Source organism: Eretmochelys imbricata, chromosome 22, assembly GCF_965152235.1.
Source record: "Eretmochelys imbricata isolate rEreImb1 chromosome 22, rEreImb1.hap1, whole genome shotgun sequence".
Classification (NCBI taxonomy): domain Eukaryota; kingdom Metazoa; phylum Chordata; order Testudines; family Cheloniidae; genus Eretmochelys; species Eretmochelys imbricata.
In genome coordinates, this window is record NC_135593.1 from 1,853,379 (window position 1) to 1,874,834 (window position 21,456).

The window sequence follows — 21,456 nt, forward strand, 5'->3', positions numbered from 1 at the left end:
CAGAAGAGTTCCATTGCCAAAAGTGCCTTTGCAGCATGTATACCTCTCTAGACAAGGCCTTAGGTACAACATGGGAGAATGATGTTTGTTTTCTGGCCAATAGAGGTCTGAGTTTTATTGCCTAAAAAGTTCAGACACCAAGCAGTGTGTAGTGTGGAAATTGGGGGGGCGGGGGGAGAGGGGGTTCTTTTGTTTTGTTTTTCTCATTTTAAATGTCCTTGATCATTTTGATGTGGGAAATGTTTGTACAAAGCCAAGGACACATAAGAAAAATTAAAAATTTCCACAGGAGTGAACAGGTTTCCAAATGCCAAGGCAGGAGCGGAGATTTACATGAAGTGGGTTTAGGGAATAAGTGAGAGGCTTTTGTTGCAGCACAGAGGTTTTGCAGTGTCATTTTTCCCAAGTGACAAGTCCCGCACATTGCCCCCTTGTGCTGCTGCCCCAGATCAGCCCCCACTGTCACGCCTAGCTGTCACACCTCCCGCTGACAAACACCCCTGTACATCAGAGACAAACTCTCTTAATCTGCCCCTTCTCCTAGCTAAATCCTCATCCTGCAGAGCCCCAGAACAACTCCCACCTAGTTGGATCTCCTAGGTCTCTGTGCAGGGGAAGCAGCAAGTTCCTTCCACATTAGTATCATGATATGCCCACTTATCACAGGGGAGATTGGGGCATGATTCCCTGATGGGAAAGCTGCAATTTTGACACTAAAGGTATGTATACATTGCAATTAAAATGGGTGTCTGGTCTAGGCCAGCTGACTTGGGGTTACAGGGCTTGTCTGGAATGGTGGTTGAACATCCAAAATATTTAAATAAATGGTATTCTATTATTAACGGTGTGATTAAAAATGCAATTCATTTTTTTTTAATTTCAGGATTAAGTGCAATTAATTTTATTTGATTCACAGCCATAGTTTTTAATATCAGGATAGTGAACTGAAGCTAGCTAACTCCATGGAAAATCCTAGTAGAGTCAAGGTCCAGGTAAATTTAACTTCCATGTACCTAGTTGAAGTCACTCCTAGTTACCCCACCTGGGGCTGATGGACATTCCTATTGGAGAGACACACACTTCCATGACATAGCACAAAGGAGTTGATAAAAAGAGTGTGGGATTCATCCCAAGGAAAGGTGAGCTGCAAAAGGGAAAAGCAGACAACTCAAGTGGAGGAGTTGAGAGACCACAGTGACACAAATGCTGCTTTAAAGTTCAGTATGTGGAAATTAGCAAATGGAAAACAAAATCTTTTCTTAGCCCTAGACAATGTTTTTATGGTCTTTAACTCCCTTGCAGATTCTCTGATGACAAATAAGGGCTGAGCTCTGACGGAAGAATTTCCCACACTTGGAGCATTCATAGGGTCTCTCTCCTGTGTGTATCCTCTGATGTCTAATAAGGTGTGAGCGCCGAGTGAAAGTTTTCCCACACTGGCAGCATTCATAGGGCCGTTCCCCTTTGTGGATTCTCTGATGCTTGATAAGGGTTGAGCACCGAGTGAAAGTTTTCCCACACTCACAACATTCATAGGGTTTCTCCCCTGCATGGATCCTCTGATGTTGAATAAGGTTTGAGCGCTCAGTGAAGGTTTTCCCACACTTACAGCATTCATGAGGTCTCTCCCCTTTGTGGATTCTCTGATGTCTAATAAGATGAGAGCTGTGAGTGAAGGTTTTCCCACATTCACAACATTCATAGGGTTTCTCTCCTGTGTGGATCCTCTGATGTTGAATAAGGTTTGAGCGCTCAGTGAAGGTTTTCCCACACTTACAGCATCCATAGGGTTTCTCCCCTGTGTGGATCCGCTGATGATTATTAAGGGTTGAGATTCGAGCAAAGGTTTTCTTACACTCACAGCATTCATAGGGTCGCTCCCCTGTGTGGATTTTCTGATGTCTAATAAGGTGTGAGCGCCTACTGAACTTTTTCCCACACTCAACACATGTGGTGTTTCTCTCTCCCATGGGGATTCTCTGCTGGGCCGTAGTTTCCTTGAGACATTTGTGAGTTCCCCGATAATAACCAGATTGACCAACTTTCTGTGTTGGCTGGTTTCCCTGCCACGTCTCTGGAATGTGCTGACTCTCACAGGCTTTTCCCTGATCACAACTCCTGGACACAATCCCTTTGCATCTTTGCAATAATGCACCATGTGATTCCACTTCCTCATCATCTTCCTGCTGAGGATTCTGCTCCACGATCTCACTCTCTAGTCCAGCACCTGTAGGGACAGAGAAAGAAAAACCATCAGAAACAGGAATGGAAAAGGGGAGAAAAAACTGGAAGAACACCTGGAGATGGGGAGGGGAAAAAAAAAAAAAGAATAGGCACTGAATTTCCCCAAACTCTTCCCCAAAGGAGAGACAGGAAGGGATGAATTCTTCATCCAATCCCCACCCAAATACTCAGAGAAGGGAGTGCAGGGAGGGATCTACTGCCAGGAGTTAGTCTGAATGGTAGGAAGTAGGGCTATCAATTCACTGCAGTTAAGTCAAGTGATTAACGCAAAACTAATTAACTAGATTGAAAAAAACAAAAGAAAAGTCACGATTAATGGCAGTTTTAATCCTGTGGTTAAAAAATAATAGAATACCGATTGAAAATTATAAATCTTTTTGGATTTTTCTTCTATATTTTCAAATATATTGATTTCAATTACAATACAGAATATTAAGTGTATAGTGTTCATTTCACATTATTTTTTATTATATTTGAACTGTAATAAAGATCAACAAAAAAGTGTGATGTGAATTGAAAAATACTAGTACTGTATTACAAGCTCTTGATCATACAAGTGCACCTTACAAATGTAGAATTATGTGTGTTTATTTTGTTAATTATGTGTATTTATTGAAAACCAAAATAATGTAAAATCTTAGAACCTATAAGTCCACTCAGTCCTACCTCTTGTTCAGCCAACCGCTAAGACAAACAAGTTTGTTCACATTTATAGGAAATAATGCTGCTCACTTCTTATTAACAATGTCACCTGAAAGTGAGAATAGGCATTCACACTTTGTTCACACTTATGTTGTAACTGGTGTTGCAAGGTGTGACAGGTTGTCATCCCCAGGATGCAGTCTGGTAGCTGTGGGAATCACTTTGCCCCCATAACCATTAAGCTGGGCTGGTCTCTCTCACGCTGCTCTGCTGGTGATTCAGCCAGCCTCTCCAGGCCCTGTTATCGCCCAACATGACAGCAGGTGGTGCCACACACTCAACTGAGCTACCTAAGTACTTTACCTAAGCCACTCAAGGATAGACAGAAGACAACAGCCAATTCCCCAGCACTGCACCCTTACTGGAGTATAAATGCAGTATTATACTGTCTTGCACTGCACAGGGATCAATAAAATGTAAGCTCATCAATATAGGTCACTTTCCCCTTGACGTTGGAAAGATATGCAACAGCCTTTGTTTACAGAGCTGAGATTTTTCAGACACTTCACTTAAAACAGATTGGGTAAGGTAAGACAAACAAGTTTATTCACTATAGAAAGATAGATTTTAAGTGAGTATGTGTGACAGCAAAGAAATCAAAGCATATTAAACAAAAATGCAAACTAAGCCTAATGTGCCAGATAGATAATTGCTAATTAGCAATTTCTCACCCTGACTGATGACACAAGCAGGCTTACAGATTCTTAAGGCACAGACTGCAATTGCTGTGCAGCATGGGTTCCCCCTTCCCCATTTCAAGTCCTTTGTCTTTCAGAGCTTGTTTCAGGAGTTGAGTTCTGGGGGAGTGAAGACCAGTCATAATGTCACTCCCTACCTTATATAGTCACTTTATACGGCGGGAACCCTTTGTTTCAAGCTAAATTCCCAGCCCAGTTTGTGGAAAAATACAGGTAACAAAATGAAGTTCAACTCTCATGTGGTCTGGTCACATGCCCTTGCATGCCTTGCTGAGTCACAGCAGTCATTACTCATAGGCTGGCTGAAACATTCACAGGAAGGCTAAGTTATTCCATGGTCCATCCTCTTTGCTGATGTGCCATCAGCACTGTCTAGCTTCTTCATTGTTGTACCTGAAAAGCTAGTTGTGGATGTTACCCAGAGCAAGCACATTTGAAATACAGATACATAGTCAGTATTCATAACTCCAGATACAAAATTGATACATGCATACAAATAGGATATTCATATTCAGAAAACCATAACTTTTCCATAGACACCTCACAAGACACATCTTGTACCAGATACACCATAATTATGTCACAATCATATCCTAATTACACCACTACGATGAATATGGGGTGCAGTGTCACACAAGGTATTTAGTGCCAGAGATGCAAAACATTCGTATGCCCCTTCAGGTTTTGACTTTTTATCTTTTTTACCATAATAAAAATATAAAGTGAGCAACTGTACACTGTGTTATCATTGAAATCAAAAAGTAGGAAAATGTACAAAAACATCCAAAATATTTATAATAAATTTAAATTGGTATTCTATTATTGTTTAAATGTGATTAAAACAATTGCAACTTTTTTTTAATCCCGCGATTCATTGCAATTATTTTTTTAATCCTTTGAAAGCCCAAGTAGGAAGTCATGAGCAATATCTGCCCTAAGGATATGACACCTGCTGGGGACAATCCTGAACCCAGAGATCTCACAAGGTCTTTGTTGGGAATCCCAGCAGTTTCCTTCAGGCACTAACAGTTTAACAACCCCTCACCTGTGCAGTTGCCTCTCAGGATCTCTTTTTCCTCTGAGCCCTGGAGATCTTGGGACAACGGCTCTTCCCCTTGTTCCAGCTGGGAAGTGAAATCAGGTTTGGAAACTGGAAACCCTGCTCAGGGGAAAGAAGACAAGGAAGATCAGGTGAATTAATGGGACTTATGTCCCACACAAAAACTGTTATTTCAATCCCAGCCCATTTTAAATCAATAAAATCTTGGAGTCAGCTCCCCAGATGCTCAAAAGTCCAGGACACTCTTTTTATGAGGGATGTAACTGATCCCATATCTACTGGGAACGCACACAGCCAGACATTCATGATCAAAGGGACTCCTAAAACCCAAAGCAGCTAACTCCATGTCCCAGAAAGGGAAGACTCTAGACAGAGAGGAAGTCCCCTGGACCTGCTTCTTACTGACAGAGGCAGGCCCACAGACAGTGCAGGAGGGGGAAAGGCATGAGACCTGATAGCTGAGGGAGTTGGCACTCAAAGAGACGAGGAAGGGCACAGAGAGGCAGCTTGCCCTGCTAATCACTATGACTCCCTACACACCTTCCTCTAGCTGCTCTCACCCTTCCATACCTCTTAGGACCAGAGGAGAAACCACTACTTGTGTTCTCTCCTCCCCTCTCACCGTCCATAGCACTCCTTGCTACCAGTTTCCCCAAATTTCCTGCTCCCCAACCATTTCCACCCCATCATCCCAACATCTCAATTGTTCCTTGGTCCTGATTCCCCAAGAGCTGCTACCAGAAATGTGTCCCTTTGCTCCCTCCCATTGCTAGCACCCCTATTTCCTGGGGCACCTGCTACCCAGCACCCATGCTCCCTTTTCTCTAACCAGCACCAACCCTTCCAGATCCTTGAGTTCCAGTTCTCTCAGCCCTCCACAGCATCCTAACTTCTTATAGCAGCTGTTCCATGGTATCCCAACCCCTTACCACTGCTCTCAGCCGTCCAGGCTCACAGAAGCGCTTTGCCCCAAACCTTCCCATGCCCGGCTTTCTAACACCCTCCCTCCGACTGCCCAGAACCTCCCCATTATTATTTCCTATTACTGTAGCGCCAGTCATGGACCAGTATCCAATTCTGATGGACATTCTACAAACAGAGAACAAAAAACTGTCTCTGTCCCAAAGATCTGACAATCTAGGAAAAAAACAAGGGACAGATGGATACACACAGACACGGGTGCAATTTTCTGGACCATCCTTACTAAATTAAGTCAAACCTTACTGAATAAATTTCACTATCGTAGGAGTTCACTGCATTAACAATATGTGTGCACACTTATTACTGTGGGATAGTCTGTAACATCTCCAGGCAGAAGACCTGGCAAACATGAACCCTAGGAAGTGTTATGAGCTTCAAAGGACCCTTTGAAATAATGTCCTAGACAAGTTAAGTGGGATACCTAGGAAATCCTTGAGGGGAGGGGAAAGCAACTTCTCACCTCCAGATCAAACCTATGGAAGCTGCACCCTCAGGAAGACGAGTTCAGAGGCCCAAACTGGAGAAAAGGGTGACTTACAGATGCATGGGCATGCTTGTTCTGAGCTAACAACCAGTACCTTTTGACCACAGAAAACTCTTGGTGAGGTTTGAAGGTCTGTTCACCTGCCTGAGCCATTGATGGGGTTGGGGTGACCTCTGGTAAGCTTATTAGCATGAGTACAGGTTCTTTTATTTTTTTTAATATATTCTCTCTGTAATGACTTTGCCTTGAGAATCACTGTTTGCTGGGAAAGGGCTGTTTGATAACTTAACTAGGGGTATTTATGCTGTTCATAGCCTCTGAGGAAGGAAGACAAAGCAGGCCTGCTGAGGAAGAGGATCTGCCTTAGTGGGGAATTCACACTGTAGGCAGGGAGCAGTGCAGCCTGGAGATACAACAGTTAGTAGGCAGAGAGATGTGGGTTTCTACCCAAGAAAGGTGCCAGCTGGGCAGCTTGAGAGTGGGTGCCCTTGCTGGATCACAGAGAGGAAATACAGGTGCGATGGCCCTCAATAGTGAGAGCAGAAGCACAAGGAAACAGTAAGACAACATTTGTAATCCTGATAGTGATCTTAGCACACAACCTGCCAAACCTTTGTCATGTGTTTCTAGGCTTCATAGAACAAGGGAGTTGTATGGAAGGATGGGAAGGAGGATAACCAGGTAGGCTTGGGGATGTTTATGAGGAGTTCCTCCAAAGAGCAAGGAACAGCATGTGAGAAAGCCCTGAACCACAGAAATGTAAGGGTGGAAGGGAGCTCAAGAAGTCATCAACTCCAGCCCCCTGGTCTATGACAGGGTTGTTTCAGATTTGAGGGGTGCATGTACCCCAGAATATGATCATAGAATCATAGAATATCAGGGTTGGAAGGCACCTCAGGAGGTCATCTAGTCCAACTCCCTGCTCAAAAGCAGGACCAATCCCCAATTAAATCATCCCAGCCAGGGCTTTGTCAAGCCTGACCTTAAAAACTTCTAAGGAAGGAGATTCCACCACCTCCCTAGGCAACGCATTCCAGTGTTTCACCACCCTCCTAGTGAAAAAGTTTTTCCTAATATCCAACCTAAACCTCCCCCACTGCAACTTGAGACCATTACTCCTTGTCCTGTCCTCTTCCACCACTGAGAATAGTCTAGAACCATCCTCTCTGGAACCACCTCTCAGGTAGTTGAAAGCAGCTATCAAATCCCCCCTCATTCTTCTCTTCTGCAGACTAAACAATACCAGTTCCCTCAGCCTCTCCTCATAAGTCATGTGTTCCAGACCCCTAATCATTTTTGTTGCCCTTCGCTGGACTCTTTCCAATTTATCCACATCCTGCTTGTAGTGTGGGGCCCAAAACTGGACACAGTACTCCAGATGAGGCCTCACCAATGTCGAATAGAGGGGGACGATCACGTCCCTCGATCTGCTCGCTATGCCCCTATTTATACATCCCAAAATGCCATTGGCCTTCTTGGCAACAAAGGCACACTGCTGACTCATATCCAGCTTCTTGTCCACTGTCGCCCCTAGGTCCTTTTCTGCAGAACTGCTGCCTAGCCATTCGGTCCCTAGTCTATAGCTGTGCATTGGGTTCTTCCATCCTAAGTGCAGGACCCTGCACTTATCCTCACTGAACCTCATCAGATTTCTTTTGGCCCAATCCTCCAATTTGTCTAGGTCCCTCTGTATCCTATCCCTGCCCTCCAGCATATCTATCACTCCTCCCAGTTTAGTATCATCCGCAAATTTGCTGAGAGTGCAATCCACACCATCCTCCAGATCATTTATGAAGATATTGAACAAAACTGGCCCCAGGACCGACGCCTGGGGCACTCCACTTGACACCGGCTGCCAACTAGACATGGAGCTATTGATCACTACCCGTTGAGCCTGACAATCTAGCCGACTTTCTATCCACCTTATCGTGCATTCATCCAGCCTGTACTTCTTTAACTTGCTGGCAAGAATACTGTGGGAGACCGTGTCAAAAGCTTTGCTAAAGTCAAGAAACAATACATCCACTGCTTTCCCTTCATCCACAGAACCAGTAATCTCGTCATAGAAGGCAATTAGATTAGTCAGGCATGACCTTCCCTTGGTGAATCCATGCTGACTGTTCCTGATCACTTTCCTCTCCTCTAAGTGCTTCAGAATTGATTCCTTGAGGACCTGCTCCATGATTTTTCCAGGGACTGAGGTGAGGCTGACTGGCCTGTAGTTCCCAGGATCCTCTTTCTTCCCTTTTTTAAAGATGGGTACTACATTAGCCTTTTTCCAGTTCTCCGGGACTTCCCCTGATCGCCATGAGTTTTCAAAGACAATGGCCAATGGCTCTGCAATCACATCCACCAACTCCTTTAGCAGTCTCGGATGCAGCGCATCTGGCCCCATGGACTTGTGCTTGTCCAGCTTTTCTAAATAGTCCCGAACCACTTCTTTCTCCACAGAGGGCTGGCCACCTCCTCCCCATACTGTGCTGCCCAGTGCAGTAGTCTGGGAGCTGACCTTGTTTGTGAAGACGGAGGCAAAAAAAGCATTGAGTACATTAGCTTTTTCCACATTCTCTGTCACTAGGTTGCCTCCCTCATTCAGTAAGGGGCCAACACTTTCCTTGACTTTCTTCTTGTTGCTAACATACCTGAAGAAACCCTTCTTGTTACTCGTAACATCTCTTGCTAGCTGCAACTCCAGTTGTGATATGGCGTTCCTGATTTCACTCCTGCATGCCTGTGCAATATTTTTATACTCTTCCCTGGTCATTTGTCCAATCTTCCACTTCTTGTAAGCCTCTTTTTTGTGTTTAAGATCAGCAAGGATTTCACTATTAAGCCAAGTTGGTCGCCTGCCATATTTACTATTCTTTCTGCACATCGGGATGATTTGTTCCTGCAACCTCAATAAGGATTCTTTAAAATACAGCCAGCTCTCCTGGACTCCTTTCCCCCTCATGTTATTCTCCCAGGGGATCCTGCCCATCATAGAATCATAGAATCATAGAATATCAGGGTTGGAAGGGACCCCTGAAGGTCATCTAGTCCAACCCCCTGCTCGAAGCAGGACCAATTCCCAGTTAAATCATCCCAGCCAGGGCTTTGTCAAGCCTGACCTTAAAAACTTCTAAGGAAGGAGATTCCACCACCTCCCTAGGCAACGCATTCCAGTGTTTCACCACCCTCTTAGTGAAAAAGTTTTTCCTAATATCCAATCTAAACCTCCCCCACTGCAACTTGAGGCCATTACTCCTCGTTCTGTCATCTGCTACCATTGAGAACAGTCTAGAGCCATCCTCTTTGGAACCCCCTTTCAGGTAGTTGAAAGCAGCTATCAAATCCCCCCTCATTCTTCTCTTCTGCAGGCTAAACAATCCCAGCTCCCTCAGCCTCTCCTCATAAGTCATGTGTTCTAGACCCCTAATCATTTTTGTTGCCCTTCGCTGGACTCTCTCCAATTTATCCACATCCTTCTTGTAGTGTGGGGCCCAAAACTGGACACAGTACTCCAGATGAGGCCTCACCAATGTCGAATAGAGGGGGACGATCACGTCCCTCGATCTGCTCGCTATGCCCCTACGTATACATCCCAAAATGCCATTGGCCTTCTTGGCAACAAGGGCACACTCTGACTCATATCCAGCTTCTCGTCCACTGTCACCCCTAGGTCCTTTTCCGCAGAACTGCTGCCTAGCCATTCGGTCCCTAGTCTGTAGCGGTGCATTGGATTCTTCTGTCCTAAGTGCAGGACCCTGCACTTATCCTTATTGAACCTCATCAGATTTCTTTTGGCCCAATCCTCCAATTTGTCTCGGTCCCTCTGTATCCTATCCCTCCCCTCCAGCCTATCTACCACTCCTCCCAGTTTAGTATCGTCCGCAAATTTGCTGAGAGTGCAATCCACACCATCCTCCAGATCATTTATGAAGATATTGAACAAAACCGGCCCCAGGACCGACCCCTGGGGCACTCCACTTGACACCGGCTGCCAACTAGACATGGAGCCATTGATCACTACCCGTTGAGCCCGACAATCTAGCCAGCTTTCTACCCACCCTATAGTGCATTCATCCAGCCCATACTTCCTTAACTTGCTGACAAGAATACTGTGGGAGACCGTGTCAAAAGCTTTGCTAAAGTCAAGAAACAATACATCCACTGCTTTCCCTTCATCCACAGAACCAGTAATCTCATGATAAAAGGCGATTAGATTAGTCAGGCATGACCTTCCCTTGGTGAATCCATGCTGGCTGTTCCTGATCACTTTCCTCTCATGCAAGTGCTTCAGGATTGATTCTTTGAGGACCTGCTCCATGATTTTTCTGGGGACTGAGGTGAGGCTGACTGGCCTGTAGTTCCCAGGATCCTCCTTCTTCCCTTTTTTAAAGATTGGCACTACATTAGCCTTTTTCCAGTCATCCGGGACTTCCCCGGTTTGCCACGAGTTTTCAAAGATAATGGCCAATGGCTCTGCAATCACAGCCGCCAATTCCTTCAGCACTCTCGGATGCAACTCGTCCGGCCCCATGGACTTGTGCACGTCCAGCTTTTCTAAATAGTCCCTAACCACCTCTATCTCCACAGAGGGCTGGCCATCTCTTCCCCATTTTGTGATGCCCAGCGTAGCAGTCTGGGAGCTGACCTTGTTAGTGAAAACAGAGGCAAAAAAAGCATTGAGTACATTAGCTTTTTCCACATCCTCTGTCACTAGGTTGCCTCCCTCATTCAGTAAGGGGCCCACACTTTCCTTGGCTTTCTTCTTGTTGCCAACATACCTGAAGAAACCCTTCTTGTTACTCTTGACATCTCTCGCTAGCTGCAGCTCCAGGTGCGATTTGGCCCTCCTGATTTCATTCCTACATGCCCGAGCAATATTTTTATACTCTTCCCTGGTCATATGTCCAACCTTCCACTTCTTGTAAGCTTCTTTTTTATGTTTAAGATCCGCTAGGATTTCACCGTTAAGCCAAGCCGGTCGCCTGCCATATTTACTATTCTTTCGACTCATCGGGATGGTTTGTCCCTGTAACCTCAACAGGGATTCCTTGAAATACAGCCAGCTCTCCTGGACTCCTTTCCCCTTCAAGTTAGTCCCCCAGGGGATCCTGGCCATCCGTTCCCTGAGGGATTCGAAGTCTGCTTTCCTGAAGTCCAGGGTCCGTATCCTGCTGCTTACCTTTCTTCCCTGCGTCAGGATCCTGAACTCAACCAACTCATGGTCACTGGCTCCCAGATTCCCATCCACTTTTGCTTCCCCCACTAATTCTACCCGGTTTGTGAGCAGCAGGTCAAGAAAAGCGCCCCCCCTAGTTGGCTCCTCTAGCACTTGCACCAGGAAATTGTCCCCTACGCTTTCCAAAAACTTCCTGGATTGTCTATGCACCGCAGTATTGCTTTCCCAGCAGATATCAGGAAAATTAAAGTCACCCATGAGAATCAGGGCATGCGATCTAGTAGCTTCCGTGAGCTGCCGGAAGAAAGCCTCATCTACCTCATCCCCCTGGTCCAGTGGTCTATAGCAGTTCCCGGAGGGAGTCAAAGTCTGCTTTTCTGAAGTCCAGGGTCCATATTCTGCTGCTCTCCTTTCTTCCCTGTGTCAGGATCCTGAACTCGACCATCTCATGGTCACTGCCTCCCAGGTTCCCATCCACTTTTGCTTCCCCTACTAATTCTTCCCGGTTTGTGAGCAGCAGGTCAAGAAGAGCTCTGCCCCTAGTTGGTTCCTGCAGCACTTGCACCAGGAAATTGTCCCCTACACTTTCCAAAAACTTCCTGGATTGTCTGTCCACCGCTGCATTGCTCTCCCAGCAGATATCAGGGTGATTGAAGTCTCCCATGAGAACCAGGGCCTGCGATCTAGTAATTTCTGTGAGTTGCCGGAAGAAAGCCTCGTCCACCTCATCATCCTGGTCTGGTGGTCTATAGCAGACTCCCACCACGACATCACCCTTGTTGCTCACACTTCTAAACTTAATCCAGAGACTCTCAGGTTTTTCTGTAGTTTCATACTTGAAAGTCATACTGCTCCCTTACATACAATGCAACTCCCCCACCTTTTCTGCCCTGCTTGTCCTTCCTGAACAGTTTATATCCATCCATGACAGTACTCCAGTCATGTGAGTTATCCCACCAAGTCTCTGTTATTCTAATCACATCATCATTCTTTGACTGTGCCAGAACTTCCAGTTCTCCCTGCTTGTTTCCCACGCTTCTTGCATTTGTGTATAGGCACTTGAGATAACTTGCTGATCGTCCCTCTTTCTCAGTATGAGGCAGGAGCCCTCCCCTCTCACGCGCTCCTGCTCGTGCTTTCTCCCGGTATCCCACTTCCCCACTTACCTCAGGGCTTTGGTCTCCTTCCCCCGGTGAACCTAGTTTAAAGCCCTCCTCACTAGGTTAGCCAGCCTGCTTGCGAAGATGCTCTTCCCTCTCTTTGTTAGGTGGAGCCCGTCTCTGCCTAGCACTCCTCCTTTTCCTGATACCCTTTCTCCCCGGTGGGTGAGCAACTGGCCATTGTGAATCTGTTAATTAGTCAATACTGTTCTAGAGGTTAGGTGAATATCTGGGATGTTCTAAACTTATTGCTTATGTCTGTGTGTTCTTAAATCTAATAAACTGCAGTGTTAGACAAATGTTAGACAAATGCTTACTTGCATTTAATTCTTGATCAGACAGAATTGCTGTGTTCCTATTGATTTATTACTGACACCACGTAGAGTGAAATAGTTAAGTTGCCCCTGCTGTGGGTTCTGAAAAGCCCGGATAACAATGGGACCAAGTAAACCTAGACCATCCCTCACAGGTGTTTGTGAAACCTGCTTTTTAAAACTTCCAATGATGGGGAATCCACATCTTCACTTGGAAGCCTACTCCACAGCATAACTATCCTTATAGATTTAGGTTAGACATTAGGAAAAAGTTTCAATCCCCATTGCTGCATAGTAAGCTCATTAAGGACCTGGCTGAAGAGACAGGAGAAGTAGTAATGGGTTTGAATTGCAGCAAGGGAGATTTAGGCTAGACATTAGTAAAAACTTCCTCACTAAGAGTAGTTAAGCAGTGGACCAAATTACCCCAGCACAGAGGAATGAACTTGATGACCTTCAAGGTCTCTTTCAGTCCTTTGTTACTATTAGGGCTGTTGATTAATCACCGATAACTTACGTGATTAACTCAAAAAAATTGTGACTAAAATAATCACGATTAATGGCAGTTTTAATCACACTGTTAAAGAACAGAATACCAATTGAAATTTGTTAAATATTTTGATGTTTTTCTACATTTTCAAATACATTGATTTCAATTACAACACAGAATATGAAGTGTACAGTGTTCACTTTATATTATTTTTATTACAAATGTTTGCACTGAAAAAAAGATAAACAAAAGTAGTAATATTTTTAATTCACTTTATACAAGTACTGTAGTGCAATCTCTTTATCATGAAAGTGCAACTTACAAATATAGATTCTTTTTATTACGTAACAGCACTCACAAACAAAACAATGTAAAACTTTAGAGCCTACAAGTCCACTCAGTCCTACTTCTTGTTCAGCCAATTGCTAAGAAAAACAAGTTTGTTTACATTTATGGGAGATATATTACTGCTGACTTCTTATTTACAATGTCACCTGAAAGTGAGAACAGGCATTTTTGGCAGTTTTGTAGCCGGCATTGAAAGGTATTTATGTGCCAGATATGCTAAACATTTGCATGCCCTTTCAAGCTTCAGCTATCATTCCAGAGGACATGCTTCCATGCTGATGATGCTCATTAAAAAAAATACGTTAATTAAATTTGTGACTGTATTCTTCAGGGGAGAACTATATGTGTTCTGCTCTGTTTTACCCACATTCTGCCATATATTTCATGTTATAGCACTCTTGGATTATGACCCAGCACATGTTCAACGTTTTAAGAACATTTTCACTGCAGATTTGACAAAACGCAAAGAAGGTACTGTGACAGGGTCAGGCCAGATGGCTACAGGGGAGTGATCCTGTTGGTATCCAGGAGGTGAGCGGGCTTCTGCCCACCCACTACTAAAGGACCTCCCCCACAGCCTAAGGAGAGGATCCACAAGTCCGGGATTCCAAATAAGCGCGGGAGACAACTAATGAGATAACAGGAACGGGACTGAAGTCAAAGGGCTAAATGAATGGAACCTGATGGGGACACCGAGCAGAGAACCCTGGACAGCGCCCACTGCTCCTTGAAGGCGTCCAGGAAGCCAGCTGACGCCACCTAGAGGAACTCTGCCCAGATGCATGAATGGACTGAGGAACGGAAATAGGTCCCACAGTCGCAGGAAACCCCATTGGCCAACCTCCTCTCCCTGGTTTTGTAGATGGCCATTTTGGCCAGGGCTAGGAGAAGGTTGTCAAGGAGGTCCCGTGACTTTGTGGAGCCACGGATAGGGAGGGCAGAGATGAACAGATGAGGGGAAAAGTGTAGCCAGAAACATAACAAAATATCTAGGAGGAGCCGGAATGGGGGCTGCAAGCTGGAGCACTCCAAGTAAACGTGCACCAGGGTCTCCCTCACACCGCAGAAGGGACAGGTGTCTGGGACAGGGTAAACTGTGACAAATACATGCCCGTGCTCACGGCCCCGTAAAGGAGCCACCAACTGATATCCCCACCAGGTCTGGGGACCAGGGGAGAGTATAGGCTGGCCCACCAGGGTTTCTCACCCTCTAAAGGTGGCAGGAGGTCCTGCCATTTTGTGTCGGGGCGAGATGCGAGGGTGAGGAAGTGAAGGATGTGGAGCACGAACGTGTATAGATGTTTTCCTGGTGCAGTCTGGAAACAAACCAGCTGCAAGTTGTGCAGCCAGCTCACAGTGAAGGGGCGGGGGGGGGCAGTTGAGTCCATGGGGCTGGGGCCCAATGAAAAGGTCCAGAGGGCCTAGGGTGGAGAGTGGGCGGGGGGTGCCCTTTCACAGGACCTGGTTGAGGTAGGCCTGAGCAGTGGGCAGTAAAGCGGCCCTCACCTCCTGAAGTATGCGCCGGGGAGTATGAGGTCTGGAGAGCCCCATGCGCCAAGCGAGCATCAGGGATCCAGCCTTTCTCCCTGGTCGTAATCCAGGAGGTCTCCAACTCTGGGGACTTCTGTCAGGACCAACCTCTGGTGAACCCAGGGGGACTCTGCCACCTGCACACAGAGCTGGGGGTTGTGTAGCAGGGGCTCTGCAAGATCTGCCCCCTCGGTGGCTGCCACAGACCTGGTCACTGAGAAGAGTTTCCAGGCCTGGAGAAGGTCCTGGTAGAAGACCGGCAGCCCAGAGAAGTCTCGTGGAAGAACTCTCGGATTGAGATAAAGGAGCTCCGGTCCTATCGGAGCCCTTGGAAGCGGCGCAGGAAGGCGTGGGCCAGTACTCTCCACACCAGAATACCTGCACCATAAAAGGAGCCTCTGCAGGGCCTGGAGGCAGAAGTCATGGACCTGACTGCATAGGAACTTCGGGCTCTGCCCTCCCTCCTCCAGGGGCAAATGGAGGACCCCTGCAGAGACCCAGTGCACTCCTGGCCAAAAGAATTCCAGAATCGATGTCCGGAGGTTGGCCAGGAAGCCCGGGGATGGGACTAGGGTGTTGAGCCGGTACCAGAGCATGGACAGGACTAGTTGATTGAGCACCAATGCCCTCCCTCGAAGGGAAAGGCACCGGAGTAGTCCTGTCCATTTCTGGAGCCGCTCTATCACCCTGCCCTCTAAACCGTGCCAGTTCTCTGGCAGACACGGATGTGTGGCAGAAAAGTAAATGCCCAGATAGAACAGCAGACCCACGTTCAGGATGGCCTGAAGCATGGGTGGGAGGGAGCTGCCCCAGTTGACCAGGGCAGAGGAGGCTGCAAAGTAGACTGCCTGGCGAGCCTCCACCCATGCCAAGTCACCCAGGTCCTGGACCACGAGGAGCACATTGGCAGCGTATGCCAACAGGACCAGCCACAGCTCCAGCTCTCGCAGCACCAACTCCGTCAACCTCCAATGGAGGAGACAAAGGAAGGGCTCGATCATCAGAGAGTACAGCTGGCCCGAGAGGGGGCATCCCTGCCATACTCTCTGCCTGAAGCTGACCGGCTCTGTCAGGATCAAGTTGAGCCTGACCAGACACACTGCAAAGGCATGCAGCACCTGGAGAAAGCCCACAAACTGGGGTCTGAAGCCTAACGCTTGCAGAGTGCCCAGGAGATAGCCGTGGTCCACCCTGTCCAACGCCTTCTCCTGATCCAGGGACAGGAGGGCGAATGACAGACCATCCCTACACCCAAGCTCCAAGAGATCCCGGACCAGATACAGGTTATCAAAGATGGTATAGCCCAGGACAGTGTAGGTCTAGTCTGGGTGGACCATGTTCACCTGCACAGACCCCAGCCGCAGCGAGATGGCCTTCGCTATGACTTTGTAGTCCGTGCTGAGGAGCGAGACGGGATTCCAATTCCGTAAGTCGTGGAGGTCCCTTCTTCGGTAATAAGGTGAGCATGGCTCACCTGCATGAGAGAGGGAGGACCCTGCTCTGCAAGGACTCAGCCCAGACGGTGACTAGGTCCGGGCCAAGGACATCCCAGAACATGTGGTAGAACTCCATGGTCAGCCCATCCATGCCTGGAGATTTATTGGTGGGCATGCGGTGGAAGGCTTCCAAGAACTCGGCCTGAGTGAGAAGCAGCTCTAGCCGGTCTCGGTCGCCCGCGCTGACCATCAGAAGCCTATCCCAGAGCACTCTGCAAGCGTTAGGATCGGTCAGATCCGGGGAGAAAAGGCCTGCATCGAAGGATCTGGCCCTCCCACACATCTCTGCCGCATCCATGAGGGGGGTGCTGTCCTCTACCAGAAGGCAGGTGACATGCTTCTTGACCCCCCTCCTTTTCTCCAAGGCATAGAAGAAGCGGGAGCTGTGATCCATCTCCCAAAGGAGGCAGATGAGGGATCGATCAAAGGCACTCTGGGCACAATGGTCTTTGAGGGCCTGGAGCTACTCCTGCTTCTCCCGTCACGCTCCACAGAGGGATGGATCCTTGGGGCTGGCAGCCAGACGCCTCTCCAGCTCTAAGACCTCCCGTTCCACCTGCTCTATGGCCGCATCCCTCCGTTGGCTGGCGCCCCGGGTGTAATCACAGCAGAAGAGCAGGGTGCGCACCTTCCCAATATCCTGCCACTGCCGTGCTGAGGGAAAAGCATGCCTGTGCCCTCACCAGGCCAGCTAGAGCTCCCGGAAGGATGCCACGAAGCCCACATCCTCCAACAAGCTGTTGTTGAAATGCCAATAGGTCGGCCCTGGCCTCTCCACGCAGAGAGAGGCTGTCACGGTGGCTAGTTGGTGATCCAAAAACAGGGCTGGCCGGATACTGGAGGAGTGGGCCCATGAAAGGTGGAAGCGTGACAAGTAGATGCAGTCCAACCGGGAGTGGTGCAACTGATGGGCCTCCACCCGGACAAAGGTGAATGTCAAGACGTTGTCTGGGTGGTGGTCGCACCAGATGTCCACCAGGGAGTGATGGTTGACAATCTCCTGGAGGACATCCATGATGGCCAGGCACTGCTCACGAGCGGTCCCGCTCCTCGAGGGTGGTGTTAGAGTCCCCACCCAGGACAAGGCACTCGCAAGGATCCAAGGAGCCGAAGAAGGCGGATGCCTGCTAATAGAAACGCAGCCGCTCCAGTCCTGATGTTCGGGCATAAACATTAATGAGGCTGACCATGAGCCTCTCCATGCAGACCTGGAGTTGCAGTAGGTGGCCCGGCACAGCCTCGGTCACCCCCAGCACCTTGGGCCATAGGTCGGGGGAGAACAGGGTAGACACTCCAGCTGTACGAACTGTGAGATGGCTAAAGTAGACCCTGTCCCCCCACTCCAGCCGCCAGCTATCTTCAGCAGCCAGATCCGTATAGGTCTCCTGCAGGAAAACCACAGAGTACCCCCCTCCTGAAGGAAGGAGAGCACCTGGCACCTGTGGAGACCCATCCTACAGCCTCAGGTGTTCAATGTTGCAAAGATGATGGGTGCTGTGAGGAGGGCTGGGGGGGATCCTCGCCTGCAGGGACGCTCATGGTCCCCCTTGGGCTGTGCAGCAAACCGGGACCTACCCCGTAGGTGAGCCAGGAGTCATGGAAGCCGAAGACCCGCTGGTAGGCTGCAGTGGCCTGCTTCCCAGTCCTTTTACCCTCCCCCATAAGGGCCCTTGTGGCCCGAAGGATTTGGTGAAGAGCTGGAGAGCGAGCTGCACCTTGTTGTGGGAGCCACAGACGTCTTCAAGAAACTCCCGCAGCTCTTCTCTCAGTGTATGGGGGGCCCCCGGCCTTTCGCCGGAGGGGCAGCCCTGTGGCCCACCAAGACGGGCAGGCAAGGGGCAGACTCCCGACATGGCACCTGATAGATTGGCGCCACTTAGCCCACCTCAGACCCGGCTCAATGGGGGGCAGCAGAGGGAAGATAGCAGCCCCTAGTGGGTCAGGACAGGGGAACATGAAGGCTGCTCCCTGGGGGCCATCCTCTGGGAAATGGAAGATGGCCCCAGGGGCGGCAATGGCATCACGGGAAGTGGAGAGGATAGGCACAGGGTTGGCATCAGAGGCAGGGGAGGGGTCAGGAACAAGTCGGGGAGAGGGGCAGAGGCGGGATCCTGGGCCCCAATAGTTGGGCCGTTGGGAGGTGGCCCCTCTCGGTCAGGCTCAGGGGTCTGGGGAGTGTGAAGAGGGTCCCAGTGATGCTGGACTCAGGCTCTGTGGTGGGTGTGATAGCCATGGCATCACGAGGTGGATGATCTTTGGTGGGGCCCCCAACCGGGAAGGAGGTCAGTTGCCCTGCACCAATGAGGGGTGCCCCGGTGACTTGGGTCCTGGCCACGAGGCACTGGCCGTCGCCTCAGTAGGCTCAGCAGCCATCAGCAGGGCGCTACCTGTTGCTGGGAAGATGGAAGAATCCAGGGGAACCTTGGAGGTTGGACCAGAAGCAGTGGTTAGGAGAAGGGAGCATGGGGAAAGGGAGGGCGGGGTGAGGTTGCCTAGATCGAGGCCTGCTGGCAGATGGTCGTCTTCCCCCTGGGCGACCAGGGTCAGACCCAGGGCCTTGATCTCCTCGTAGATGGAAGGGAGATCAACTTCCACCACCCTAGTGTTCTCCCTGCCAGTGCCTGAAACGATGCTCGCCTCGAGGCTCCAGAAGTTAAGGGGGCAGGAGGGGCTCCATCGGGAGCCTCCGTGGGAAGGGACTCCAATGGAGGGGTGACGCTTCTCCCCGGTGCTGCCACATCTTCCCCAGCCAGTGCATGGAATACACCCGTGGGCAAGGCGGAAGGCTCGGTATCGGTGCCCCCCTTCCTGGCCTTCCGGGGGGCCTCCGCATCTGATGGAAGAAGCAGAGCTTGAGTCTTCTGCTTGCCCCGCTTCCCCTGTACTAGGGCCCAGCCCTCCATGGCATCATCTAGGGGCTGGCTAACAGGAGTTGGGTCAGGGAGGTAATGGTGAGGCAGCACAAGGGAGGAAAGATTCCCCCTGGGGTGGGCCCTCTCCTATGCCCGCCGCTATCCCCACCGCACCCTCCTCCACAGGTCCCACCAGATTGCAGGCAGCAGAGGTGGGGCTCTCCCACTCATCTGGGCGTACTGGGGGAGGTGCCCCTTGGGCCTGAGTGGGAGCAGCGGTGGGCTGGGAAGGAGGAGGGGTGGCTCCAGGCAGCCAGGGGCACTGGCGATGACGGGGCCAGCGCCCTGCCAGGGCTCGGGGGTCCCGGACACTCCTCCATTCCGGGCCAAGGGGCAGTCCCTCTGGATGTGCCCCATTGCCCAGCAGAGGTAGCACTGGGCCTCCCCCATTGAATAATGTACCTGGTAGCTGGCCCCCTAGTAGGGGACCAGGAAGGACCCCTCGAGCGCCTCTCCATCATGCGCCAGCAGCGGCAGTTGAAGCTGCACCTGCCCGTGGAACATGAGGATGTGATGGAGAGTGGGGTCTTTGCAGCCCAGTGGGAGAGGGCTAACAATGGAGATCGGTTTCCCAGGGTAGAGAGGGCCGGTAACAGGGCAGCATCGGAAAGGAAGGGAAGGACAGAAGTCAGGACTATTCAGATGCCCAGGTCCTCTAGCGGCTGTAGGGGGATGAACACCCCCTCTCTACCTACCACCAGGTCCTTTTCCACTGCCTCCTGGGAGGCGGCCTCTGATGCTGGGAAGATGACAACCTTTCAGTACATTTTGGAGGCCACCACGATGGCCGTGGACCCCACCACCTCGCCAATGCCCGTATGTAGGTTTTTACATGGGGTGAAGTGGGTACCAGGAGACAACAGACACCGTGCTTCCTGGTCAAGGTGGGGAAGGGGCCCCGGCCGCTATAGATGGTAGCGGAGGTGGTGGTCAGAGATGACGTAGCGGCAGGTGGCTGCCACCACCTGGGCGTATGCCCTGGGGGCAAGGAGAGGGGCACCCACAGAGCTGGTGGAGGGAGCAGCGGGGAGGGACACCGTGGCCAGTGGCAGGGCTGCGGCAGTGGGGGCAGCCCCTGCCATGGAGGGCTTGGTTTTTTTGGTGGGGCCCTTACCCTTCTTTTTGCCCTGGCCCTTCCTGCCAGTTGGGGGGGCTCCCCTAAGAGTCAGAGGGGGCAAGGGATGTGGCAGCAGCGGAGGTCACCCTGTTGCCCACCGGTGCCCCAGCGGGGGCAATACCAGGAGGTTCGGCAGCTGAGGTAAAGGCTAGGGGGGATGACAGGGGGGCAGGCGGTGGCTGGGTCTGCTGGAGGGGCCCCACCCACCATAATGAATGGTGAGGGAGAATGGAGTAGAAACAAGAAGACGACGGAGGAGGGATAAGGAGAAGCAGATCAATACTCCTCCCCACTAGGCTGCGGGCAGGGGAGGAGGGTGCCAGAAGGGGAGGGCTGGATGCAGTGGGGGCTATCAAGGACTTGGGAGGGAGGGGTGTTAGTCACCGATTCGGAATGGGATTCCAGGTCCTCTAACTGCACTAGGGGATCGGGGAATATAACAGCATGGGGGGAGTGCAGTGAGATAGGGGTCAAACTCAAACAGGGGAGGGGCATGGGAGGGGGCATGGGCGCACGAAGGGAGGGGCTAATCATGGCAAGGGCAGAGCCGCAGGGGGAGGGAAACAACCAGGATGGGAGTGGGACAGAGAAACCAAGGGGTTAGCTTCAGGACTGGGGCGGGGCAAACAAACAAAGGCTGCAGAGGGAAAAGGGTGGGCTGGCAAACAAACTGGAGCTAGCAGGGGGCTGGGGCAAAAAAAGAGGGGGGGAGGAGCAAATGGCTGCAAGGGGAGAGGGGGAGACTACTGCAGG

General features: G+C 50.0%; 1 protein-coding gene across 1 annotated transcript in view; it reads right to left on the reverse strand.

The window, feature by feature from the left end:
• Positions 1 to 884: 884 nt before the first annotated feature.
• Positions 885 to 21,456, reverse strand: part of LOC144278447 (uncharacterized) — a 46,444-nt gene continuing 25,872 nt past the window's right edge. Inside the window, 2 exon segments of the mRNA XM_077839748.1 lie at positions 885 to 2,227; positions 4,690 to 4,803. Coding sequence (XP_077695874.1) covers positions 1,233 to 2,227; positions 4,690 to 4,803 — 1,109 coding nt within the window. The 3' untranslated portion in view covers positions 885 to 1,232.